Raw genomic sequence first — 27,554 nt, forward strand, 5'->3', positions numbered from 1 at the left:
TCTTTATCAGTTATCCCGCTCTTAATTAAACATAGTTATTTATGTTAATAATTATTGACTCTAAGCCATACTAGTCTGTGGGGCTTTGCAGCATCACTTCTTTTGGGGCTTATTACCTGTCCCCATGCTCCTGCACAGCAGAGACCCTGCCTTTGTTCCAACCATGACTAGAGGGGGTGTGTCTGCTCCCCACTGCTCGCAGCAGCCCAGGTACTAACCACTCTGCATTTCCCAGTAATGAAGGGGGTGCTGCCATGGCAGCATGTAATGGCTGCAGTGCCGCCCCGCTTCTCTCTGTGTCACAGCAGGAGACCATGGGCTCGTGTCTCCTGGAGATGATCATGCAGCCCTCCGATGTATGTGCATAGATATGACACTGCGGGTCCTCCTGCACAGAGCACACACTGTCAGCAGCAGCAGGAGGCGATCATGTCTGGTCCCCGCAGCCCGATCCTGCAGCTGAGCTGATGACACACGGCTGGGGGGCTGCAGCACCGGATCCCGTGCCCACCGCGCCAGCTCCGGGGTCACTGCCTCTGCTCACCCCACCCTCCGGGAGACAGTGCCCTGCTTCCACCTGAAGGCTGCACCGATCCTGCAAGGAAGCCGGGACTGCGACCTCTTCACACTTGTCGCTAAGCAAGAGCCATAGCCGCATACAGAGGCAGAAGCACACCCAGCAAAGGAGGCAGAGGCTGTCACCCACAGGGAGACCCCAAGCTGCCCACCATGGGGACATCACACAAGGCAGGTCAGGAGGTGGTCTGCTGACAGGAGAGGACAGTGAGTACAACCATGGATGGTGATGGGAGAAGGATGGATGGATGGCTATATACCATCGCCCTTCTGCATGCATGGCCTGATTTCATGTGTGTTGGGATCTGGTAGAAGGCAGCTATACTGCTGTATTGGGAAGACTAGCCCATGATATTTTCTGCTTCTATACACTTGTGTCTGCATAGAGACAAGGAATCTAAAAACCATGAAATGAGCCCAGTATGGAGGGAAGCCTCACTGCCTGGGAGAAGCCAAGTCCTATGTGTTTAGTATGCCGAGGTTGTACAGAGTATACCGGTGTGACAATGCATGAGACAACAAATACACCACCTCATTTTCCTAATCTGTTTTTTATTTTTATTTTTTGCAGATGTCCTCCTCTTCCAGTAATTGCTTATGGACATCTGGCCTCAAGAGCTGACAACTGACCTCCAGGACTTGTGTATAGGAGGACATTGGAGGCTGCCCATGAGGCAGAGCCACAGCCTCTTCCTCAGACTCATAACTGGTGTTAAAATGCCTAGGGGTATTGACTTATCCGATAAAGATGGGAAATTCTGCCGTTATTGGTTTAATATATTAATCTGCATTTGGGCCACACGTGAAAAGCAGCTGTGACAATGCTGTTTCATCACGATTCCTAGGTGTCGTCAGCGCAAACTTCTGCTCCACTCCAACCACTTGTTCCACCATATAACTACCTAATACTGGAGTGAAAAATTCTAGAGCCCGTGTTTCCTTCTTCTGTCTGCCATGTCACGACCAGGTATTATTCAATCGGTTAGTGGTCAAAATTTTGGCGGTCAAGGAGCTCCTCCAAGAGTTGTGGTCTGGGAATGGTTGAACGAGCATGGACGGTGGAGACCTTACACTGCAACGGTATGTCATCACATCGAGAATGCCTTGCGAGAAGATGGAAGGGGACGAGTGGCCTTAGGACAGGTGGACACACAGCTAGCGCCATACGTCATTGATCTCCAGACTATGCATCAGTACCGCCAGGACACAGGTAATAGCTGAAATATCATGTAAGGGATACATATTGCTCTGTGTACAACATGTTTCACATATTCCCATGTATTTGTTATTTTTAAGTTTAATTTCTCTGAACAATATAGATAATTTCAAAATTCCCCTACGCATGTTAAGAGGCCAACCTTAGACATGGCATCAAACAAAATGTAGAATTAGTGCTTCTGCTGCTTCCTCCTATCTCACAGTATTGAATATACATGTTGACACAAAAATAAATTAGAACATTTTTTTAAAAACCTATCCATAAGGTTTCTATAGATTACAGCCAGAGTCACCAGCGGACTGCTTTAAGGCTGTGCCCGGGAGCCATGGCCAAAAGAAGCCCATAGCCACTTGATCAACTACTGAAAAATAGAAGAGGAATGGAAGTGCTCTCCATATGTAATTTATTGACCCAAATCAAGTTTATTTTAGTTATATGGTGATTCTAAAATGTTCATGCCCATTAATAAGGACTCCAAGTCACTCATAGTCCCTCAGTCCCTATGGGCACTGTGATCGCAGCTATTAACAATTTATACTAGTATGTATATGTAATCTAAAATACCTGTTAATTAATAGGATTCTCAATAGTCTTTAAAAAAATGCCGATTCTGGGACTCGGTTATTCCTAAACACACTGCCCTCTGTAGGGGTTCATTAGGACATTAAAGGGTTTGTCCAGGATATTATTTTTTTTGCAAAAATAGAAACACAAATATTATTTCCGGACGCTCCTGTGTTGTCTAGCTGGTCTCTGCGCACTGCTCTGCTGCTAATTGTTTGCAATCTACCCATGTGAGCGCTGCAGCCAATCACTGGCCTCAGCGGTGATGCCGGCATGTACTCCATGAGACCACTGATGCCAGTCAGGTAGATGACGTGTGATCAGCTACAGGGTACTACCCAAAGACTGGCAAGGACCAGGGGAGTGGTGGATAAAAAAAAGGAGTGTTTTTGTTATTTATTTAGTTTAAAGCATTCCCCCCATTGCAAAAAAGTTCTTGAAAACGCCTTTAAGCTTCGCGCCATTCCTTAGTAAATGTGTGCTCATCAGCAGGGGCGGACACTGACAGTTTGTGGCCCCTGTGCAAGAAATGTGTCTGGACCCCTCTCCTATGGTGACAAAGCTACATATATATATATATATATATATATATACACACACACATATATCCACACATACATAAAGGTATAAACAGTGCCTTGCGAAAGTATTTGGCCCCCTGGAACTTTTCAACCCTTTCCCACATATCATGCTTCAAACATAAAGATACCAAATGTAAATTTTTGGTGAAGAATCAACAACAAGTGGGACACAATTGTGAAGCTGAACGAAATTTATTGGTTATTTTAAATTTTTTTGAAATTCAAAAACTGAAAAGTGGGGCGTGCAATATTATTCGGCCCCTTCACTATCAGTGCAGCAAACTCACTCCAGAAGTTCATTGTGGATCTCTGCATGATCCAATGTTGTCCTAAATGACTAATGATGATAAATACAATCCACCTGTGTGTAATCAAGTCTCCGTATAAGTTCACCTGCTCTGTGATAGACTCAGGGTTCTGAAGCACAGAGAGCATCATGAAGACCAAGGAACACAACAGGCAGGTCTGTGATACTGTTGTGGAGAAGTTTAAAGCCGGATTTGGATACAAAATGATGTCCAAAACTTTAAACATCCCAAGGAGCACTGTGCAAGCGATCATATTGACATGGAAGGAGTATCATACCACTGGAAATCTACCAAGACCTGGCCGTCCCTCTAAACTTTCATCTCAAACAAGGAGAATACTGATCAGAGATGCAGCCAAGAGGCCATGATCACTCTGGATGAACTGCAGAGATCTACAGCTGAGGTGGGACAGACTGTCCATAGGACAACAATCAGTTGTACACTGCACAAATCTTGTATTAGAGTTGGAAGGGACCTCCTGGGCCATCTGGTCCAACCCCCTGCTCAAAGCAGGATTCGCTAAATCATCCCAGACAGATGTCTGTCCAGCCTCTGTTTGAAGACTTCCATTGAAGGAGAACTCACCACTTCTCGTGGCAGCCTGTTCCACTCATTGATCACTCTGTCAAAGTTTTTTCTAATATCTAATATCTAATCTGTGTCTCATCCCATTCAGTTTCATCCCATTGCTTCTAGTCTTTCCTTGTGCAAATGAGAATAAAGATGATCCTTCTACAATGTGACAGCCCTTGAGATATTTGTAGACAGCTATTAAGTCTCCTCTCATTCTTCTCTTTTGCAAGCTAAACATTCCCAAATCATGCAACCTTTCCTCATAAGACAGGGTTTGCAGACCGGTAACCATTCTGGTTGCTCTTTTCTGAACTTGCTCCAGTTTGTTGATGTCTTTTATAAAATGTGGCGCCCAAAACTGGACACAGTATTCCAGATGAGGTCTGACCAAAGAGTAGTAGAGGGCAATAATGACTTCACATGATCTAGACTGTATGCTTCTGTTAATACATCCTAGAATTGCATTTGCCTTTTTTGCTGCTGCATCACACTGTTGACTCATATTCAGTCTGTGATCTATTAGTATACCCAAGTCTTTTTCACAAGTGCTGTTGCTTAGCCCTATTCCTCCCATTCTGTATATGCTTTTTTCATTTTTATTGCCCAGATGTAGTACTTTGCATTTTTCCCTGTTAAAAAACATTCTGTTAGTTGCTGCCCACTGCTCCAGTTTATTTATATCTTTTTGAATCTTCTCTCTCTCTTCTCTAGTATTAGCTATCCCTCCTAGCTTTGTGTCATCAGCAAATTTAATCAGTTTACCCTCAATTCCTTCATCTAAATCGTTGATAAAGATGTTGAACAATACAGGGCCCAGGACAGAGCCCTGTGGTACCCCACTTGAGACATTCTTCCAACTGGATGTGCAGCCATTTACGACCACTCTTTGGGTCTGATCACTAAGCCAGTTATGAATCCACTTAACAGTTGCCTTGTCCATTCCATACCTAGTCATTTTTTCAATAAGGATTGTGTGAGATACTTTGTCAAATGCTTTGCTGAAGTCAAGATATACTATATCTACAGCATTTCCCTGATCCACCCAATCCGTGATTCCGTCATAGAAGGAAATTAAGTTAGTCTGACATGACTTATTAGTTACAAATCCATGCTGACTCTGTTTAATCACTTCATTCTTATCCAGGTACTGACATACATGTTATTTAATAATTTGTTCAAAGATCTTTCCTGGTATGGAAGTCAGACTCACCGGCCTATAGATGCCTGGGTCCACCTTCTTCCCCTTTTTGAAGATAGGAACAACATTTGCTCTTCTCCAGTCTTCTGGGACTTCTCCTGTTCTCCAAGAATTTTCAAAGATTATGGAGAGGGGTTCAAAAATTTCTTCTGCTATCTCCTTCAGCACTCTGGGGTGTAATTCATCTGGACCTGGAGACTTGAATTAATTTAGGTTAGCTAAGTGTTTCCTCACTATCTTTCTGTTTATAGATATCCTGGATTCTTCTATTCCCTTAATAGGACAGTGAAGAACAGTTGATGTTACATGTACTTTCTGAGAGAAAACATGCAAAATAGGAATTTAAAAGTTCGGCCTTCTCAACATCCTGTCTTACCATTTCATCATTTTCATCCTGTAAAAATCCTATAGCATCTTTGACTTTTCTTTTTCTTGAAGAAAACCTGTTGGAGTCTGCAAAAGAACTGAGACTGGGACAGAGATTTGTCTTCCAACAAGACAATGATCCTAAAAATAAAGCAATATCTACAATGGAATGGTTCATAAATAAACGTATCCAGGTGTTAGGCTGGATTTACACTTGCGTTTTCGCTGCGCTTTTGCGCATAAATGCGCATGCGGTTTTTCCCCTATACTTAACATGGGTGCGCATTGGCATGGATGCCATATGCGTTTGTATGCACATGCGTTTTTTTGTAGTGTGCGCCCAGGCGCACAAAATGCATCCTGTTGCATTTTTTGTGCATCCGACCTGTCTCAAAAAATGCATGCGCACAAAATTCACCCAAAAACACATTAGTCTATGGGAGCGCTGACGTGCGCATGGTTATGCGCACATCAGCACAAAAAAGCATGCTTTTTTTGCAAAAACCATGCGCAAAAAACAAGAAAATGCATAAATCATGCGTTTTTTATGCGCACGCAGCGCAAAAAAAATGCAAGTGTGAAAGTAGACTTAGATTGGACAAGTCAAAGTCCAGACCTGAATCCAATCGAGAATCTGTGGAAAGAGCTGAAAACTGTTGTTCACAAATGATCTCCATCAAACCTCACTGAGCTCGAGCTGTTTGCCAAGGAAGATTGGGCAAGAATTTCAGTCTCTCGATGTACAAAACTGATAGAGACATACCCCAAGCGACTTGCAGCTGTAATCGCAGCAAAAGGTGGCACAACAAAGTATTAAGTTAAAGGGGCAGAATAATATTGCATGCCCCACTTTTCAGTTTTTGAATTTCCAAAAAAATTTAAAATAACCAATAAATTTCGTTCAACTTCACAATTGTGTCCCACTTGTTGTTGATTCTTCACCAAAAATTTACATTTGGTATCTTTATGTTTGAAGCATGATATGTGGGAAAAGGTTGAAAAGTTCCAGGGGGCCGAATACTTTCGAAAGGCACTGTATATTACATAGTCTCCTTTATTAGGTATATTGCCATCCCTTATTATACAATGCCCTCTCTTGTTATATACTGCACTGTCCCTTACATATTGGATTATACAGAGCCCTGTTTTTTATTACATAGCATTATGTCTTGTTAGCTGTATAATGCAATGATGGCTGATGGAGCATGGGAAAGCTTCTCTTCTAATTGTGGAGCTGATACACTGGTAGTCTGGTCACCGGCTCCTCCATCAACAGTAATTTTATATCTAACAAGAGAAGGAACTGTGTAATAAAAGAGGGAGCTGTGAATAACGAAAATAACAAGAATACACTATGTAAGAGAAAGCACTGTACATAACAGCAGAGGAAGCTATATAATAAGGGACGGCATCATAAAAAGTGACTACACTATATACTGAGGGATGGCGCTATACATAATATGCAAGTACACTATATACTAAGGGACTGTGTTAGACATAATAAGCAATAATAACGTCTTCCTCCCCCTCCCCCTGTTCCTATATCTATTATAAATCTTCCTTTCTTTCAACCCAATCCCCCAAACCACTCATTGTCCTCTCCTCCACCCCAATCATTGCCCTCTTCATCACCTCCATCATTGCTTTCTCCCCCACCACCTCCATCATTGCCTTCTCCTCCACCACCCCCATCATTGCCCATTCAACCACATCCATCATTTCCTCCTCCCCACCACCCCCATCATTGTACTTTCAACCGCCAACATCATTGCCTTCTCCCCCCACCCTCATCATTGCCCTTTCCACCACCACCTCCATCATTGCCTTCTCCCCCACCACCCCATCATTGCCCATTCCACAACCTCCATCATTTCCTCCTCCTCTCCCACCACCCCCATCATTGTCCTTTCAACTGCCACCATCATTGCCTTCACCCACATCATTGTCGTTTACACTGCCATCATCATTGCCCATACCACCACCTCCATCATTTCCTCCTCCCCCACCACCCCATCATTGTCCTTCCCACTGCCACCATCATTGCCTTCTTCTCACCACCCCCATCATTGCCCATTTCACCACCGTCATCATTTCCTCCTCCCCCACCACCCCCATTATTGTCCTTTCATCTGCCATTATCATTACTTTCTCCCCCACCACCCCCATCATTGACTTCTCCCCTATCACTGCCCTCTCCTCCACCTACACACACAGCACCATTCACCTCTCTGCACGTTCTCCCGCACCGACACAAACACACACACACACAGCACCTCTCACCTCTCCGCATCTCTCATCTCTCCACACGCTCTCCCGCAGCATCACCATCGCCGGCAGCTTCCTCTCTCTGGCACAGCCTCGGCGCTGAATGATGACATCATCTAGCCGCGCCGCACGTGAAGGGCCCCCCGGAGCCTCGGGGATGGATAAACAGGCCAGATTGCCCTCATTATTAGCTATCCTGCAGGGGCCCCCCTCCGCCTCTGGGCCTGGTGCAGCCGCATCGGCTGCACATGCGGTATATCTGCCAGTGCTCATCAGGGGTCTAACTGAAAGCTCTAAGCCATAGTGAAGGAACTATGCTGTGTTACCAATATCTATGACTGAGTAAATATCGAGAAGATCATATTTGCCATATTCTTGCCAAACTGAACATTGGCCTAAAGGTAGGATACCTACCAGTAAAAACATTAATGGTCCATCCTAAAGATAGGGTCCCAGAAAATTCTTTTATTGCATGTTTCCAGCATACTGCTTCTCAGTAATCATCTCAATCTTATGTTTTCATTCCCGTTTCTATAGAGTAATTTTGGATGTTTTGTTGCTTGTCTGAGAACAATAAATCCAGCATTGACATTTTCTATTTAACACAAGACGGCATGTTTGCACGCAGACGTTATCGAAATAAGGAAATATTTGTCATCATACTTATTCTTATATAAAATGATTAAAAACCCAAATCATGTACTCTGTGTGCTAAAATCCATTGTGCACTAGAATCTTTTATCACTGTATACTGCTAATAGGAGTATCGGTAATGTATTTTTCCAGATTTTTTCATCTTCTGTGACATTTCAAATATTGCTCTAAAAATTAGTAGAATTCCTAAATATAGAGTGATCAAGTAGGGGGAAATTTTTGTAGGCTCGATCTCTTAAGATCTATATTGCCTTCCATGTTTCCACCACAGTCAAATAGAATTGGTCCCAAGATTGGAATCCATTCTTTATAGGGTGGGATAGGCAGAAAAGAGATTGGATAACGTCAGCGCTACTGTCAACTGAGCTGTAGTCTAATTTACAATAAGGTCCCAAATGCTGATCAGATAATTTGCCTTTAGGGGCAATACACGGTACATACCTCTACGTCTAAGAGTCTGCCACAGTGGCCTAACTTGAAGTTCATGGACCCCAATTCAAAATCTCCATTGGGGCCCCCAACTAAAACAAGTCTTTAATAGTAATAGTATTTTCATATATGGCAAAGGGACCTTTAGCTCCCCTCAAAGCTCCAGAACCCAGGTTTGATTGCAACCCCTGCACCTATTATAGTTACACCCCTGGTCAGCCAGACTTGAAATGCGTCTGATATTTTTATATATGCCCATGCTACTGTTTTAATGAAGTCACAATTCAGATTTTTTTTGCTTTTAATTTGATATTGAAAACCTTCATCTACACTTTTAATATATATACATACATGTTTTTACCTGGACATAGTTCTTTAAACACTTGTAGACCACCAATCAAGGCCGGACTAGCCATCTGGCAATTCTGGCAAATACCAGAAGGGCCTGCCTGGTCGGGGGCCATCTTGTTTGCTGCGTTATTAACACAATCGGTGTTCTCAAGACCCTCATACTGTTAAGAGTTGTGATGGAGTGCAAAGTCACTGACTCCATCACTTACCCCAGCAGGCCACGGGTATCGTTAGAAATATTGGTCTTGTAGTAAATCTTCCTTTCCTCCATCCAGGGTAATATTAGTAGTATATCCCACCTGGTTCTTGGGGACGGGGACACCATGGGCCTGTGTGATTTCAAATGCCAGGGCTGAATTTCAGCCCCAGTCCGTACCTGCCACCAATCATTGTCCCTTGGACAATGGACTTAAGTGTAACCTAAAATCTATAAGATCTGTCTATGGGGTGTGGGTCACCCTCCCAGGGCTGTGGGGGTACTCGGTACCGGGCCCGATGAGCTTCAATGGGAGATGTCACGGCAGCTGGGACCCGGCCCGTGGCCCTGGGCGCCAATTGTAAAAGGGGAATGTTCAGTGTGCTTATGATGATTAGAGTTTATGAATGAGTCGTGACGCCACCTGTGGTGTTCGGCAATGAAGATGTTAAGCCGACGCTGCAGACAGATCCTCTGGGACAGATGGTGGGGTGCAGCAATGATGTTATAGCCCTCCACAGGCAGGGCTGTAGTCCCAGGGCAGAGTAGGTGAAGTGTGACACGTAGATGGTGCAGTGTCAGGCGCAGGGGATGTAGCAGTGCCGGGCAGGTTGACACAGGAATAAGTGGAGCACACCAGGGCATGTAGTTCCAAAGCTTTACTCACAGTCTGTTGTGGTACAGGGACCCGCATCTGTGCCGTGTCCTCCGGGTCAGGAGCTCAGCCAACTTCCAGGCAAGATGAAGTACTCCTTTCCACCATTCCGCCAACATGTGCCTTTTCTGAATGTCTCCCTCTTAGCGCCAAGAGTGAAGTACTCACAGTACTGAGTTACACTGGAGTTCCTCCTGTCAGATGTTCCTATGAACTCTACTTGTACGGCAGACAGCTGTAGCCTGCTTCGGGGACTCCTTACTACCTAGTCCCGGCTCACTCACGTTGCTGTTGTGCCCCCAAGTCTTGTGTGGGAATAAAGTGGTGACAACTTCTATTCCTCGAGTGTCTGCTGCAGGACCATTAGTATCCATACAACCTCGGGGACCGGACCCCGTCCTTGCGCTTAGAACTTGGGAAGGGTTCTCCTCTAACCCTAATCCTTAGTTCTCTTCTTCTCCTCACGTTCCGTACTAATCCTTTTCCTTCTTATGGAGAGTCAGGCTTTCTATCAATGTTCCTTTCCTGTGCCAGCGGACCCAGGTCACTGAGGTCGGCTGCAGCACTTCCTTCATCCATCCCTCTCAGGGGATCTTCTTTCACAGACTGACCTCGTCAGACTCCTGTGACAAACTGACTAAATCCTACACTCTTCCCGCTCTTTTAGTGCAGACTAAACTCCACCCGCCTCCCAGCACGCTTCGTGTTCCAAGCAGGGAGCCACCAAAGGATGCTTTGCTACACTACTAAGTTGTGTAGGATGCAGGTGTTGGAGCGTGGTCAGGTGTCTCCACCTTACCTGGATGGCGGGGTACCACACCTCAGGAGGAGGTGCAGTACCTCTGTGGCGACTGAACCCTCAGGGGCGCCACAGGGTGCACAAACTGTGGCCCGCCGTGCCCTTCTGTGTTGCCTCCGAGCATATAGTCACAGAAATGCTTGCCTGTGCCTGTGCGTAGCCGGTGTGTGGTTATTTCAATATTTCCACATAGCGACTCCATTATTCTTACTTTCGTGCCCCCTTCTCAGTCCTTACCATTAGGCCTCTTTCACACATCAGGTTTTCGCCGTCAGGCGCGATCCGGCGCTTTTGACAGAAACCGGATCCGGCGAAATGCAATGCCGGATCCGGTTTCCCCCCCATTGACTTGCATTTGCGCCGGATCGCGCCGGATGGCCATGCGTTTCATCAGGTTTTCGCCGGATCCGGCAATGTGTCGCAATGTGTCGCGATCCGGCGTCTGGAAAAAACGTCTACTGTAACGTTTTTTGTCTCCGGCGAAAAAGCCGGACACGCCGGATCCGGTGCGTCCGGCTTTTTCACACAATGAAAGCCTATGAGCGCCGCAATGCGCCGGATCCGGTTTTTTGGTCTGAGCATGCTCAGTAGCTCTGCCCACAAGACATATATAAAAGCAAGACAGTGGGACCCACAGCCACACCCAACATGCCACCCAAGACAGCAACCAGGCGCAGGAGAAGGCAGGAGACATCTGCAGCAGCACCATCAGCACCACCCCAATTGGAGCAGCATGCTGAACAACGGGAGGGGAGTCCAGCAGCAGATGAGAGACGGTAATTATCAAATCACCCATTCCTCCAAACTAGGGCTATTGAATATCAAGATATTCATTGGCCCTTTGTTTCTCTTTATTCAACAGCCGCCCAATAGATGCAGCAGCAGCAGCAATGGCAGCAGCTGGAACACCACCCACAGGCATGGAGTGTGGCCACCAGGAAGACAGCACATCATCTTCTGGGAGCCCTCCCTCGCATCGTCAGCGTTTGACGGTAAGTTTTTATTTCCAAAATCCATCTTCTCTGTAATATATGTCTATTCATGGCCTTTTATTTCAAAACAGGAATCACAAGATGAAGAGGAGCTCCCAGAAGAAGAAGGAAGGGGTGGACAGACACCTGGAGTGGGCTCACAATTCGTAAGTTTTTTGCATCAAACGCAGAAACACAACATCACACTACACACAACACATAGAAGACAATGTTCTGCAGACCACACACAGCAAACAAATGCCTACATCCAAAACATAACTTTTTTTGTTTTCTTCTCTAGTCTTCCCAATCTGGTGCTTGGCCAAGAGGTGCTCGCAGTGCCTCCCAGGGTCGTCGGCGACAGCAACGCGGCGGTCACCAGCGTGTAAGTATAAATATTTTTGCTTTGTTTTTTTGCACTTTTTATTTCATTTCTTTTGTGGAGGCTAATTATGTTATTTTTGTCTTTTTCTTTAACAGCCTTCACAGCGTGCTCCCGACTCTGACGTTGAGGATGGAGGGATTGATGTGGACCGCCTCATCGATCTCGTCAGAGAAAGGGAGCCACTCTGGAATATGGCTGACCGCCGCCACGCTGACCTGATCGTTACCCGACGACTCTGGGAGGAAATCTGTTCGCTCCTTGTGGGCCGCTGGGAGGACCTCGATGTTCGGGCCCAGATTACAGAGCGTAAGTATATACAGTACCGGTTGCTTGATTTAAACCAGTGTTTCCCGAACTCCAGTCCTCGTGGTCCCCACGGATCATGTGTTCAGGATTTCTATTTACTATGGAAATCCTGAAAACATGACCCCTGGGGACCATGAGGACTGGAGTTTGGGAAACACTGATGTTGTATACTAACCACTCCTTTCTCGTTTCAGGGAACAGAATTGTGAATCGGTGGCGGTCTGTGAGAGATCGTTTCAAGAAGGAGTTCAATAAAGAGATGCGGGCCCCGAGTGGATCTGGAGGACGCAGGAGCAAGTACAAGTACGCAGAAGCCCTGTCGTTCCTCCGGGAAACAATGGTCACCAGAAGGTAAATATTACACACCACATGTGAAAAAAAATGTTAGATGTAAATTTTTTTTTCAGCCAGGGCCATACCATGTCAGTATTTTAATTGTTTTTTTTTCTCTTTATTCCACAGCACGGTGAGCAGCACTCGGGAGCCGGCACGATTGGACCCTTCTGAGGCGATCCCTGAGGAGACCGGCACCGAGGGACACTTCGACCGCCCCGGTACATCTGCACCTTCCCAGCCTTCCCACACATTTGACCCATCTGTCCCATCCACCAGCACAGGAGCATCGTGGCCGCCTACATTACATGAAGCTGCTGGTGAGGAGATCGCTTTCCCTTTACCCCACCCTTCTGCCCCTGCCGCCTCTAGTACACCTGCGGGTACTGGGCGGCAGCGGCAGAGGGGTCAGGAAAAGACTTATGCGCCAGAGTTCTTGCATCTGAATGCATCTTTCCAGAACTGTCTAAAAGTCTTGTCAGAGCAAATCTCCGCAGGCTATCAGCAGATCAACTCCAGCATTCTGGAGGTGAAGACACTTCTGCAAACCATGCATTCAGAAGCAAGATCTTCGCCAAACCACACCTTTTTCAGGTCTGTTGTGGAGCGCATGGAAACGCTCTCTCCTGCCCAGCAGATGCATGTAATGCATTCATGCCACGCTGCTCTCCAGCAAGTTACCTCCCAACCTCCTCCTCCTCCTCCCACCACAGTAGTTCCTCCACCTGCACCCCCTCCTGCCACTTTCCATCCTCCCCCTCCTATTACATCTACACCCCCTCCAGCCACTTTCCATCCTCCCCCTCCTATTACATCTACACCCCCTCCAGCCACTTTCCATCCTCCCCCTCCTATTACATCTACACCCCCTCCAGCCACTTTCCATCCTCCCCCTCCTATTACATACCATCCACCTCCAGCCACTTTCCATCCTCCCCCTCCTATTACATACCATCCACCTCCCCAGCACCATCCACCTCCCCAGCACCATCCACCTCCCCAGCACCATCCACCTCCCCAGCACCAGCAACCTCCCCAGCACCAGCAACCTCACCAGTACCAGCAACCTCCACAGTACCTGCAAACTCCCCAGTACCAGCAACCTCCCCAGTACCAGACATCTCCCCACTTCCAGCAACCTGCCCCGTACCAGACATCTCCCCACTTCCAGCAACCTGCCCCGTACCAGACATCTCCCCACTTCCAGCAACCTGCCCCGTACCAGACATCTCCCCACTTCCAGCAACCTGCCCCGTACCAAACTCCTTCCCCATACAACTTGCCATCAACATCATCTGCTCCTACAGTCCCTGCCCAACCCTCCACCCCACCACCCACCACCTCTTCTGCTTCCCACATGTCCACCCATTCAGTAGTTTTTTCCACACCTTCACCTCTAACTGTTCCTTCCCCACAACGATCCCAGTCCTCTCTCCACACTCCCAGTGTCGAAGTGTCCCGCAGCCCCTACAGCAGTATTTCCACCACACACTACACAGAATTATAATGTGTGTATTTAAATAAAAATGACCAGTTTTATGGTTTCAGTTTTATAGTTTCAAATTTTTATTAAACATGTTTATTAAAATTTTAAAAAAATTTACTAAAAAAAACATTTTTCAATAAAAGTTAAATTATTTTACACTGGTTGTCTGTCATTTCTTTCTGCGGCGAAAAAGGTTAAATACAGGGTATTTAAAAGGTGAAATGGTATTCAAAACTAGGTATATAACTGTGGGTAAATTTTAGCTTTTTGCCACAGTTGTGTTCCTGGTTGTGTTTGAAGCAAAGTATTTCACCTAAAAAGTTGTGTTTATTGTTGGTGATTTCCGAACAATGTACACAACTTTTGTTAAAAGGTGAAATACTTTGCATAAAACACAACCAGGTACACACCTGTGGCCTAAAGCTAAAAATAGAGACCATGACAAGATAGCCAACTTTGGTTGGCAAAGGTATATACTGTTGGTACAGAAGGTACACAAGTTTGGTTAGGGCACAAATCTTTCACACTCTGTCATCCTGCCAGTGTACTCTGCCTTGAGGTGACATAAAGTATAGTGCAAAATTGTCCCTCATTACTGAAACCGTCACAGAACTTCTAGTGGTAATGTCATGGTAATCTTGCAAGGTGGTTTCTTCAGAGGTGTCCTCAATGGAAATGGGTTCCTTGCATATAACAAAATTGTGGAGTACCACGCACGCTTTGATCACCTCGTCCACAGTTTCTGTCTTGAGGTTGATCGCAGTCAATAGGACCCGCCATTTGGCTGTCAGAATACCAAAGGTACATTCAACCATTCTTCTTGCTCTTGTGAGGCGGTAATTAAAAATGCGTTTTGGTCTTGTCAATCCTCTGCTAGAGTACGGTTTCAAAAGGTGTTCTGACAGCTGGAAGGCTTCATCCCCTACACAGACAAATGGCATAGGTGGACCAGATGTTTGCGGCAGCGGTCTAGGTGGTGGGAACTGGAAGGTGTTTCCATACAGTTTACGCCCCATGGCAGACAGTTTGAAAACTTGAGAGTCATTGGAGCGGCCATAGGCCCCAATATCAACCGCAATAAATTTGTATTCCGCGTCAGCGATGGCCATGAGGACAATTGAAAAATATTTCTTGTAATTGAAATATTCCGATCCAGATCCAGCTGGCTTTACAATGCGGATATGTTTCCCGTCCACAGCGCCCAAGCAGTTGGGAAACTGACATATCTGTTGAAACTTGTCAGCAATTTCAATCCACCTCTCTGTTGTGGGCTCTGGTAAAAACTCTTCAGCTAAGGAGTCCACAGTGCACGGCATGTGTACTTCACTATTCCAGATATGGTGGAAATCCCGAGTCTGTACTGGAAATGCAGTGACGAAAGGGATTCTCCAGTTGCAAGAAATCTGTGGGGAATTAACAAACAATAAATTAGTTTTAAATCACAGCATTACATACCAAAACTGACCTAACACTTGGAGATACAAATTACCACCAACAAGATTGCAGTGAAAGTGTGCTCTGATGCGATCACATCCAATAAATGTGGCTTACCTTAAAGTCACCATCAGACACTCTGCGGGTGAAACAGAGAAGCGGCAATAGGTGTCCGCTTTTCTTATGAGGTGTGCAATGCGCTCCACCAAGTAATCAAAATTCTCCATTTTCATCCTAACATATCCAAAAAATTTATCCGGGTTTCGTCGAAGGTCCATGCATAGTGTAGAATAGACCCCACGCGTCATTCTCTTGGCTGTGATGGGGTGGATCCACAAACGTCGTCTACGATGCCTGATGCGCTGCTGTCTCGCTCTCTCCTTCTCCAGAACAATCACCCTCAAACGATTCGCCTCCGCTGTAAAATCCGCCAAATTCTTCAAAATATTTCCAATGACAACATCCATCTTCGCCAGTAACTTGCTCTTCTCTCCAACCTGCACTTTCTCCTCTACAACCTGTCAAAGAAGGGCTGTAGGAACATGCTATATATAGTTTTCCAGTAGCCAATCCCGTTCGGAAGGCCACAAGGGTCAATTTTAAAAACCGGATCCGGCGTAATCCGTCGAAAAACGGATAGAAAAACGGATGAACCGGATGAGACGGATCCGGTTTTGTCTGTCAAGAAAAAGACGGATCCGGCAGAAAACCGGATCCGTCACATCCGGTTTTACTAAACATTTGCCGGATCCGGCGTTCCGGCACGACGCCGGATCGCGCCTGACGCCGAAAACCTGATGTGTGAAAGTAGCCTTAGCTGTACAGTTATGCACTAACATACTATGGTTGACATACTTGTAAGACTGAGAAGCCAGTTAAAGGGTTATTCCTTCAGCATGCACCAGTGTACACAGCATTGTATGTAACACAATACAGTCACTGAACCACACAGGCCTCCTGGAGCCAGTTCTCCTGCCCGGGGACTCTTTAGGTTGGATGGCCCTTGGGGACAGATTCATCTTGCACATAAAACACACCTCCCAACAGGATTATTAATTATCGGCTTGTTGTTGTGACCGCAGACCTGCAGAGTCAGAGGAGAGGGAGGGAGCGTTTGGCAAGAAAGGGAAAGCTGGCTTCTATATACTTGTAATTTTACAGCAAATGTTGGTGTATAAAAAAAAAAATGGTAACTTAATGTATCACCTAGATATATTATACTGTGAATATTATTATTATTTTGAACTAGTAAAATGTTACACGCGTTCATTCTCTCACATTTTGAACAGTGTGTAGGCAACAAATCAATAAATCAATGCAGCTTGTTAAAGGTTTAAATTGTTAATATGGGCCCTTCTGCTGACACAAACTTTGCCAAGAAATTTGCCTGAACCCCCTGTGCCTGAAGCAAAATGATTTTGCTTAATTTAGCTGGACACATTTTAGGCTTTGACCCATTTAAAGGCAATTTGTCATCATCTGAGAGCAGCATATTGTAGAGAAAGGGATTCCAGCGATGTACCACTGAGTTTACTCGGTGCAGCACTTGTGACACAATCAGAGTTTTTAGATGTAGAATGCAACAGACCTCAGAAAGTTGCCCCCAGCCATACCTTAGCTTTCTTTGTACATTGTCTACTGACAGAAAGCTGCTTATCAGAGGAGGGGGAGATAATCTCCTGGCGATAAAACCTTCATTGTATGGAAACAACAGCACACAGCCTAATAAGTGACACATCACTGAAATGTGAAATCTGTGTCTCAGCCCCAACCTCTTTCTGTTCTCAGATTACATAGCAAAAATCCTGCTGACAGATTCCCTTTACATGTTTTTTTTAGTATCAGTCATAGGGGGAGATGTAGCAAATCTAGTACATTGATAAAGTGGAGTAGTTGACAATCAGTCTGGTACCATCCTTTAGTTTCTAAAGGGTCGCTAAAAATGAGAGGTGTTATTCAGTTGGTTGCATAAGGAGCTACTTTAATTTTCCTATGTATTAATTTTGATACATCTCTCTATAGCTTTCAGCTACTGATGGTAATTTTCCCTTTATGGGGCGTTAAGCAGTCATATAACGAAACAAGACAATCACATCTGTAAAATGCGGCCATGATTGGCTCCTTGTGCAGCCCGTGTATCTCGGAGTGAGCAGGGGCTGCTTTTTATTGACTGCAGTGTTCTGTGAAACAGACCAGACTAGTGCATGATTTGTGTGAAAAATTACTGGTGTAAACCAGCCTATAGGTTATCATTAGGTCAGTGTGGTGTCCGATGCGCACTTTCAGCCTCGCTCACATATACATGTTTTTGGATAGTGTGCTGTCTGTGTATAGAATGAACAATATAGTGACCCACATTTAATCTATGGGTCAGTGCACACCAGTGGTCCAAGTGAACATAGGACCAGTCACATAACTAGTCCATTGTTTCATATGGCTGTCTAAACACGGCCTGAGAGTTTGAAGGGTGGATATGGTAACCTTTTTTTGTCATTTCATCCTGCAATTTATTGGAATCAGTAGATTTTATTAACAATCTGTGTGACATTTTCCCTCAGAATTTGCCCTTTTATCTGATGGACATAGCTGGCGCATTACTGCAGGGGCACCTTTGTGATCACTGCGGGGACACCTTTATGAGGTCAGAAGGGTAAATCAGCAGACATAAACTTGGCAGTCAACTTTTATCATTTGTCATTATGTCACCCTGTGTTGGATTTTTTTTGTTCTTTTAATCTGCTGCTTGGTGCAAAGTCACCGTGTTTTCCTGGCTGGCATTGACATCGCCATCAAGCACTGGTCATTATAAAATGCCTATTATATAAATGATAGGTGTTCATCTGACTGCTACACTACAAACCCGATCATTCTGTACCCTTGTACCTCGTACAAATATTGATTCAGCACTAAAGTAGTTTTGGGCTTTTTAGAAATATGTTGCATTGCTCTATAACATCTTTCCTTTTTTCCACAGGCACTGTCCGTCCAGTAAGACGGAGTTTTTTTGAACCATCTTCTGCTCCAGGCAAAGGTATCGTTTGGGAATGGGAAAATGATGCCGGTTCCTGGACTCCTTATGATACAGAAATCTGCATTGCTATTCAGAATGCCTATGAGAAGCAGCACCCTTGGCTGGACCTCACTACACTTGGTTTCTGTTACCTGGTGCATTTCCATAGCATGTGTCAAGTCAACCGGCAGACACATCGTAAGCGGCGCCTGAGGAGGCGCATGGATCTTGCTTATCCCTTGACAATGGGATCCATACCTAAGTCTCAGTCTTGGCCTGTAGGGTCTGGCTCTGGATTACCCTGTTCCTGCCCTCAGTGTCTGTTAGTCAACAGTACCAGAGCAGCGTCTAATGCTATCCTAGCATCACAGAAAGTAAAGGTTCCTCCTGGGCCTCCTCCTAACTTGCCACCTCCACCTGCTCCTCCACTGCACCCATCTGGAATAAGGCAGAGTAATACATATTCTGGAGGGGCAGCAGGTTGGGGAAGATCAGGGGAAGGAGGTCGACCTACAGGAGGAATCAGAAATGGATCAGGATTTTCTCGTAGTCAGAGTGTGCCGGGACCAGCACCATACCCAGGACAGAACAATCTGAACAGACCAGGAGTTCAAAGAACCAGTGGGAGCAGCAGTAGGGCATCTATCCCTGCAGGGTAAGTCAGTAGTAAACATTACACATTTCATACTAAGACACAATTTGGTACCAAATACACATCTCCCAGTCTGTGTGGTTTAATTGCTAATCTTTGGCTTATATTTGCATTTTTTTTGCTCTGCCATTAAGAAACACTGGTTTCTCATTTTTTTAATTCTATTATTTATCTATTCATACAACCCCAACTCTAAAAAAGTTGGAAAGCTGTGTAAAGTTTAAAGAAAAACAAGAAAGCAATGATGTGGAAATCTCTTATAGCCGTATTTAATGCACAATAGATCATAGACCACAGATCAGAAGGTGAAAGTTAGACATTTCTCTATTTCTTTTGAAAAAATTAACTTGGTTATAAATTTATGGCAGAAACACATTTCTAAAAAGTTGTAACAAGGTTAAGAAAAGGCTGGAAAAGTAAGTGGCACTAATGAAAAACTGCTGGAGGTTCAGTTTTAAAGTAAGTTACCTGAGTGTGTATGTATAAAAAAAAGCATGTTAGAGAGGCAGAGTCTCTCAGAAGCAAAGATGGTCAGAGGTTCACCAATCTATGAACAACTGCATCTAAAGTTTGTAGAACAAGCTCAGAAAGATGTTCCTCAACATAAATTTTAAAGACTTTGAATATCCCGAGCCATGTGCAGTATGAATCAGATGCTGGCTGTGCAGTTATGTTATGTATCTCTGCTGACTAGTACGAAGCTGGACCCTTTTGGTTTCCACACACCTCATTCTCCTAGACCAGTGGTGGGGAACTGCTGGCCCACTGGTTTGCGGACCAATGGTCCTTTTCGGCATTCCCTGGGACTGCAGTGTTAGAGCCAGTGGCCACGCTTTGCCGGCTGTGGGTTCTTTAATTGCTCCTGAGACTGCCGGCATGCAGCGTTCACTACAAAACCCTGCGGCACACTGAAGTACCTTGTGGTCAGCACACTCTGCGCTCCAAGCTCTAGTCCCACCAACCATGACAACAGCCCCAGCAGCCCCAGCCTGTCCTGTGATGTCTATATGCCTCCAGCCTGTCCTGTGATATCTATATGCCCTAAGCCCGTCCTTTGATGGCTATATGCCCCCAGCCACTCCTGTGATGTCTATATGCCCCTAGTCCCTCCTGTGATGTCTTTATGCCCATCTCATCCTGTGATACATATAAGCCACCAGTCCCTCCTGCGATGTGGATATGCCATATGCCCTTGCCCCTCCATGCTTATATACCTCCATCCCCTCATGTGATGCGTATATGCTCCCAGCGTCTCCTGTGATGTGTATATACCCCAGTGTCTCCTGTGATGTATATGCCCTCAGCCCCTCATGTGATGTATATATGCCTCCAGTCCTCCTGTGATGTATATATGCCCCTAGCATCTACTGTGATCTGTATATATCCCAAGCCTCTCCTGTCTTGTATATGCCCTCAGCGTCTTCTGCAATATATATGCCCCCAGCTCCTCCTGTGATGAATATGCCCCATTTGTCTCCTGTGATGTATATATGCTTCAGTGTCTTCTGTAATGTATATCACTTTCCTCTGTGATAGAGAAATTACTTCCCACTGTGGTAGAGAGATCACTTCCCACTGTGACAGAGAGATCATTTCCCACCGTAATATAGAGATCACTTCACCTTGTGATAGTGAAAACACTTCTGTTATGGCCTGACCTGGGTTGGAGTAATGGTATAATAGGGACAGTACTGGAATGTAGAGTACTCACGAAAAGCCAGGGGTCAGTACACAGGAGGAGCAATATAGTTAAAGGATCAGCAGTTAGCGTAATCAGGAATAGCCAGTGGACGGTACATCTTAGCAGCAGTATAATTTTGGAATGAAGGAGCTGGTGAAAGGAAGCTTGACTAAAGTCTGGTAGCTCAATAATCTTGCAAGAAAGGAAGTGCAATGTCAGGTTTAAGTAGGGTATTCAGTCAGGGTGGAGCCAATTAGGAACTCGAGGTGGAGGCAATCAGGAACTCAGGGTGGACAGTTAGAAACAACACAGGTACAGTTAGGTCCATATATATTTGGACAGAGGCAACATTTTCCTAATTTTGGTTCTAGACATTACTACAATGAATTTTAAACAAAACAATTCAGATGCAGTTTTGTTTAAAACTGATTGGTCGTCGTTTCATACTACAGATGAACAATGACCCAAAACATAAAGCCAAAGAAACCCAGGAGTTTATTAAAGCAAAGAAGTGGAATATTCTTGAATGGCCAAGTCAGTCACCTGATCTCAACCCAAGTGAGCATGCATTTCACTTGTTAAAGACTAAACTTCAGACCGAAAGGCCCACAAACAAACAGCAACTGAAAACCACCGCAGGGAAGGCCTGGCAAAGCATCAAAAAGGAGGAAACACAGCGTCTGGTGATGTCCATGAGTTCAAGACTTCAGGCAGTCATTGCCAACAAAGGGTTTTCAACCAAGTACTAGAAATGAACATTTTATTTACAATTATTTATTCTGTCCAATTACTTTTGGTCCCTTTAAAAACAGGGTGGCACATGTTAAGGAGCTGAAACTCCTAAACCCTTCATCCAATTTTAATGTGGATACCCTCAAATGAAAGCTGAAAGTCTTAACTTCAACTGCATCTGAATTGTTTTGTTTAAAATTCATTGTGGTAATGTCTAGAACCAAAATTAGAAAAATGTTGTCTCTGTCCAAATATATATGGGCCTAACTGTATTTTTATCTGGGTTTGCAAAGAACAGTCCAGCGAGTTGAATAGCTCAGAGGGTAGAGCTGCTGCCTGGTGCACAAGAGCTGCTGGGTTCCAGTCCTGACAACTTCGCACTGTGATAGATCCCTTTGTGATACATGACTTCCCACTGTGATAGAGGAATCACTTCCCATTGTGATAGTGTGAACACTTTTCACTGGAATATACAGTACTTCCGTTTGATAGTGAACTAGAAGCGGCGCTACCTTTAAGGTCCTTGATTACATATCCTAGAGATCTCAATCTTCTCACAGACAGGTGCATAGTTATTTCCTAAAATAAACTGATTGAAAGAATATCCATTCATATTCAAATGTGGTGGATGCAAGGTGTGTAACCATATAAATGGTTATTAGACATATGCAGCCAGTGAGAGATCAGAATGAAGATTTGTTGAGTGTTCTGCTCATTAGGGCAGGTTCACATGAGCATAATTTTGGTCTGAGTGTTATCTGTGAAAAAACAGACAGCACGCGTAACAATGTTATTCAATAGGGCAGTGCAAATGAGCAATATTTTTCACTGACCAAATCTGTGTGTGAAAAAAATTAACCCAGATTCGACTAACTTGGCTTTTTGACTGACCTGGTATCTGACCTTAGAGTGTAACAGTTATTTAAATTTTTATGTCATAAATCAATAATACATGTGAAAATAACAAACTTTGTAAAATATCTCATAAGAGAAATCTGCTTCTTTCTCTTGTCACGACTGATTATTCATTTTCAAAATGTTAAATTCTTGGGTAAATCTGTCTTCAGTGCCCTTCCCCTCCATACAAGGACACCAGCTTATTCAACACCCCATCCCCGCGGTGTTGTCTCCCGGCGTGTCCCCTTTACTACTTCTCGCTTTCTGTGTGCGCACTTCAGTCTGGCGGCACGCCTAGTAAGTGCATGTCCGTGCTTCCCCGTTCTTAAAGGGGCAGTACGCACATTATAATAAATGCTTTCAGCCTGCAGCTGAGGAGCATTTAGCATAAGTAGTACACCTATAAGATGGCTCCAGTGTGCCAAGTCCTGTGTCTGTAGTATCCTCGCCTTGGTGTGGCCAGTCCTGTATCTTCGTCCTCTGGTCCTGGAGTGGCCAGTGCCTCAATCTTGTCTCCTGGTCCTGCAGCAGCCAGTGCCTGAAACTTGTCCACTGGTCCTGGAGACGCCAGTGCCTGAACCTTCTCCACTACTCCCAGAGCAGCCAGTGCCTGAACCTCGTCCCATGGTCTCGAAGCAACCAATGCCTGAACCTTGTCTCCTGGTCCTGAAGCGGCCAGTGTCTGAACCCTGTCACCTGGTCCCAGAGCAGCCTGTTCTTGAACCTTGTCCCCTGGTCCCGGAGCAGCCAGTGCCTGAACATTGTCCCCTGTGTTCTGTCCCCGCTTGAGGCGAATGAAGATGTGGCTGGTGAATAGGGGCCGGGATAGATTCCTACCTTCGTTTCCTTAATGCAGGGCAGACAGGACCATGGTTGCTCAGCGTCCGGAGAGATAATGCGCACCAGGGATTGTGAAGTCCAGACTTGTTTAATTGGAAATCTGGACATACAGCGTATGATTGGTAATACAACAGGTTCTCCAGAAATGCAAAGTGTTAACAACAAGGTGTGAGCAAAGAAGTGTGTGGTCGAAAAACTGATGCCTTTCACAGCTCTGTACAAGCATGTCTCTCCCAGGTGAAAGTGAAACTAAGAATGGCTGCAAAGAGGAAGAGAAGGCGTAACCCCTGAACCGGAAGTGAAAGGCATGTAAAAGAATTAATTGGCTGCATGCTGCCATACAGAAAAAGGACCAGCAGGTGGCAGCAGAGCAAATGCAGGACTAGATTATACACAGCATGAAAAATAATACATTCTATGAAACATATAAGCATAACTTAGACGGAACAGCTCACTCCCCATCTGAAATTCCATTTTCACTATATTAATGTTTTGTTTTTGTTTTTAAGTAAAGTTCAATAACCTAGAAAACAAACACAAATATGCATGCAATGCAATAATAACTTGAAAACGAGGTTGATGACAGACAGTTCCTGAGACCATCCAAAGAAAACCCATCTTCGGATCGGAGAAGCCGCACTAGGCCAAACTATCTCCGACCCAATGGTAATCCAGTGGACAAAGTACTAGGGCAGTGTTCTGTTCGTGGTTCATCCTACCGGAATGTTCGCAGTTGAGAGTGATTTATGGCAGATCTGCCAAAAGTGACAGTCTTTGTCTCCACATGAGTTGTGATAAGATCTCACAATGTGGACTAACCTTGCTATAGTCTTGACAAGTTTCGTCCAATTGGAGAAGCGTTTGAAGTGCTGGCAACCGAGGCTGGAGGTTGTTTTGGTGTTCCTGGCCAAAGCACTGACCTCGGAGCGGACTTCTGGATCGCCATCCAGATCCTGGATGCTGATGACTTCCTGGACACATTCATTTCCCTTCTGTTCCAACAGAAACTTAGGGCCTGAAAGCCAAAAAGAGTTAGCAAAGGACCTTATAGACATAGTGGCATGGTCAGCTGGATTAAGTTCAGATGGGATATAGTGCCATTGTTCAGGCTTGGAAGATCTCCTTATTCTCTCGATGCGGTTACTGACGTACACGTAGAAGCGCCTTGTTTGGTTGTAGATGTAACCTAAGACAACCTTACTGTCACTGTAGTATTGTACGTCGTCTATGTTGATGTCCAGCTCGTGCTGTATAAAGTCTGCAAGTTCTACTGCAAGCACGGTCGCACAGAGTTCAAGCCTGGGAATAGTGTGATCAGGCTTGGGAGCCAACTTAGCCTTGCCGAAGATGAACCCAATGTGACCTTGATTGTCGGGTCCCGTCACCTTCAGATAGGCAACTGCTGCAATGGCTTCCGTGGATGCATCCGAGAACACATGGAGTTCCTTCCTAGTGCTAGCAGCAAGTGAGGTTCTGGCGTAGCATCTTGGTATATGGATTTCATCCAATACACACAAAGACTGCTTCCAGGTTTCCCATTTTGGTTCCTTATCAGGAGGGAGTGGGGCATCCTAGTCCTTGACGGTTTCGGAAAGCTGTCTTAGAAGGGATTTACCTTGTAAGGTTATTGGTGCTACGAATCCCAGTGGGTCGTATAAGCTATTCACCACTGACAGGACACCACGTTTAGTGAATGGTTTGTCTGCACAGTTGATTTGGAAACTGAAGGTGTCGACTGACTGGTTCCACCTCAAGCCTAAGCTTCTCTGCACAGGCGGACAGTCTGGTCCCAGGTCTATGTCCTTGAATCCTGGAGCGTGATCACTTGACACAAAGGCTCTCATGACAGCCAGGCTGTTTGAAGCAATTTTGTGCAATCTAAGCTTAGCTCAGTACAGCATACCTTGGGTCCTCTTGAGAAGATCGATCGCCGCTTCTTCTGTGGGTAGAGATTTTAGTCCATCATCTACGTAGAAGTCTTTCTATACAAAGTCTCTGGCGTCTATTCCATATTCGGACTCTACTTCTTGTGCAGTTCTCCGCAGGCCATAGGTTGTCACTGCGGGCGAAGGGCTGTTCCCGAATATGTGCACTCTCATGCGATAATCCACTATCTCTTTGCTGGGGTCATTGTCCTTGTACCACAGGAACCTGAGGAAATTCCTATGGTCCTCTCTGACTATGAAACAGTGGAACATCTGTTCAAAGTCGGCGGTGATGGCGATGGGCTCTTTCCGGAACCTCATCAACACTCCTACTAGGTTGTTTGTAAGATTAGGACCCGTGAGGAGGACATTGTTGAGAGATATGCCTTGATGTTTGGTGCTTGAATTAAAGACAGCTCTAATTTGCTTAGGTTTCCGTGGGTGATATACTCCGAATGAGGGTAGGTACCAGCATTCCTCATTTTCCTTTAAGGGAGGCGCTGGCTCCGCATGGTTTTTCTAGAATATCTTGCTCATAAAGGTGACAATGTGTTCTTTCATCTCCGGTTTGTTGCTAAGTGTGCGCTGGAGAGAGTTGAATCTGGACAAGGCTTGTTCACAAGTGTTCGGGAGTCTTACCCTGGTAGCTCGGAAGGGTAGGGGAAAAACCCAGCGATTAGTCTCGTCCTTAAGGAACTCATTGTCCATTATCCTGACAAATTCCTTGTCTTCCATTGACGGGTCTACTTTGTTGTCATCTTTAGTTGTATGAAACACACTGATCTTCCCAAGTCGTCTGCATAGGGAAAAGGAATGACATCAGGCAGCTGTACAGGATCTGGAGGCTTCTCTTTTACCTCATAGTGATGAGGGCATGGTTTGCAAAAAGCAGTTAGTCCGCCTTGGCGTACGTAGGTCTTAAAGGAATCGACTCTTGTTCGGTCCAAGCACACATTTCCGATGATTACCCACCCCAAGTCAAGTCTCTGTGCGTAGGGGGCATAGTCAGGATCAATGCACTGTTGGCGGACCTTATGTATCCTTAAATTGTCTCTGCCAAGCAGAAGTAGGATTTCTGCATCCGTGTCCATAGGTGGGATAACGCTGACTAGGTGCCTTAAGTGTTAGGGACGGCGGAACGCACTAATAAATAAATAATAATAAGTGCGTTTGCCGCTTGGGGTCCACCGTGCAGTAGGTGTTACACCGCTGCTAGATAATGGCAGACGCACAATATGGCGGTATATCGCACACGGGTTGAACGTCACCCGGTGTGCACAGAGCGTACTCTGTTATCTCCACAGAGACGCTTAGAACATAAACGTAAATACTGAGCCTGTTGGACTCACAGGTCTCAGAGAACTGCACGCACGGTGTTAGGAGTCGGAATTCTGTGTTTACTCCGCAGGGATCCAGACCCTCACATTCTGCAGTCTCCTGCTGTTTAGCTACTGCAGAGGAGATTGCAGAGGAGATTGCCTTGCAGCAAATCTCTCCTGAGGCTAAGTCCTTTTGTCCTCCTAATGAGCATGTTCATGGGACGATCTCCCATTGGAGATCGGGAGTCATGTGATCAGGTCCCGCTCCAGATCTCATTGGTCCATCTCAGAGATCTGGAGGCTTGCGGAAGGTCCCGGCTGCTATAAAAGGCGCGCATGGCTGTTCCACCATGCGCTAGTATACTTGCTGCTGTGTGTATGAGGACGGATGTATGATTCTGATGAATGACTCATTTGAAACCCCTTCCCTCTGATATTACGTATGTGGTAAGGGACTGAGTTAGAATCAACGCCAGCGCTCCTCTGCTGCAACATCCACAGCTGCTAGCGTCTGACATTGCGCTTGCGTCATAGCTTTGTCGTTTAGCGGCAGTGTCCACGCCGCGCTGCAGTAGCAGCTCTCCTTAGCGTCCGCAGCTGCGACGCCGCACACAGGTAGGTCTAGACGGACGTAGTGCCGCCGCCTTGGGCTACTCCTGTGACCTGATACCGTGTGTGTATTTATACTGAGTACTGTGACCTCAACAGGCTCAGTCTGTGTATTTGGTTTTTTTTTACATCTCTGTGACTTAACAGAGATTGCTCTGCGCACCTGGGTGACGTTTAACCCTGTGTGCATTACCGCCATATTGCTCCTGCCACCACTTAGCAGCGTTTATATCACCTACT

At 45.4% G+C, this 27,554-nt stretch overlaps 1 protein-coding gene across 1 annotated transcript in view; it reads left to right on the forward strand.

Annotated features, from left to right (window-relative positions):
* Positions 1-248: 248 nt before the first annotated feature.
* Positions 249-27,554, forward strand: part of DTX1 (deltex E3 ubiquitin ligase 1) — a 108,650-nt gene continuing 81,344 nt past the window's right edge. Inside the window, exons 1-3 of the mRNA XM_073554110.1 lie at positions 249-783; positions 1,148-1,786; positions 18,624-19,314. Coding sequence (XP_073410211.1) covers positions 1,531-1,786; positions 18,624-19,314 — 947 coding nt within the window. The 5' untranslated portion in view covers positions 249-783; positions 1,148-1,530. The remainder of the gene's footprint in view (positions 784-1,147; positions 1,787-18,623; positions 19,315-27,554) is intronic.

This window comes from Dendrobates tinctorius, unplaced genomic scaffold, assembly GCF_039654945.1.
Source record: "Dendrobates tinctorius isolate UK_male_01 unplaced genomic scaffold, ASM3965494v1 ptg000206l, whole genome shotgun sequence".
Lineage (NCBI taxonomy): Eukaryota > Metazoa > Chordata > Amphibia > Anura > Dendrobatidae > Dendrobates > Dendrobates tinctorius.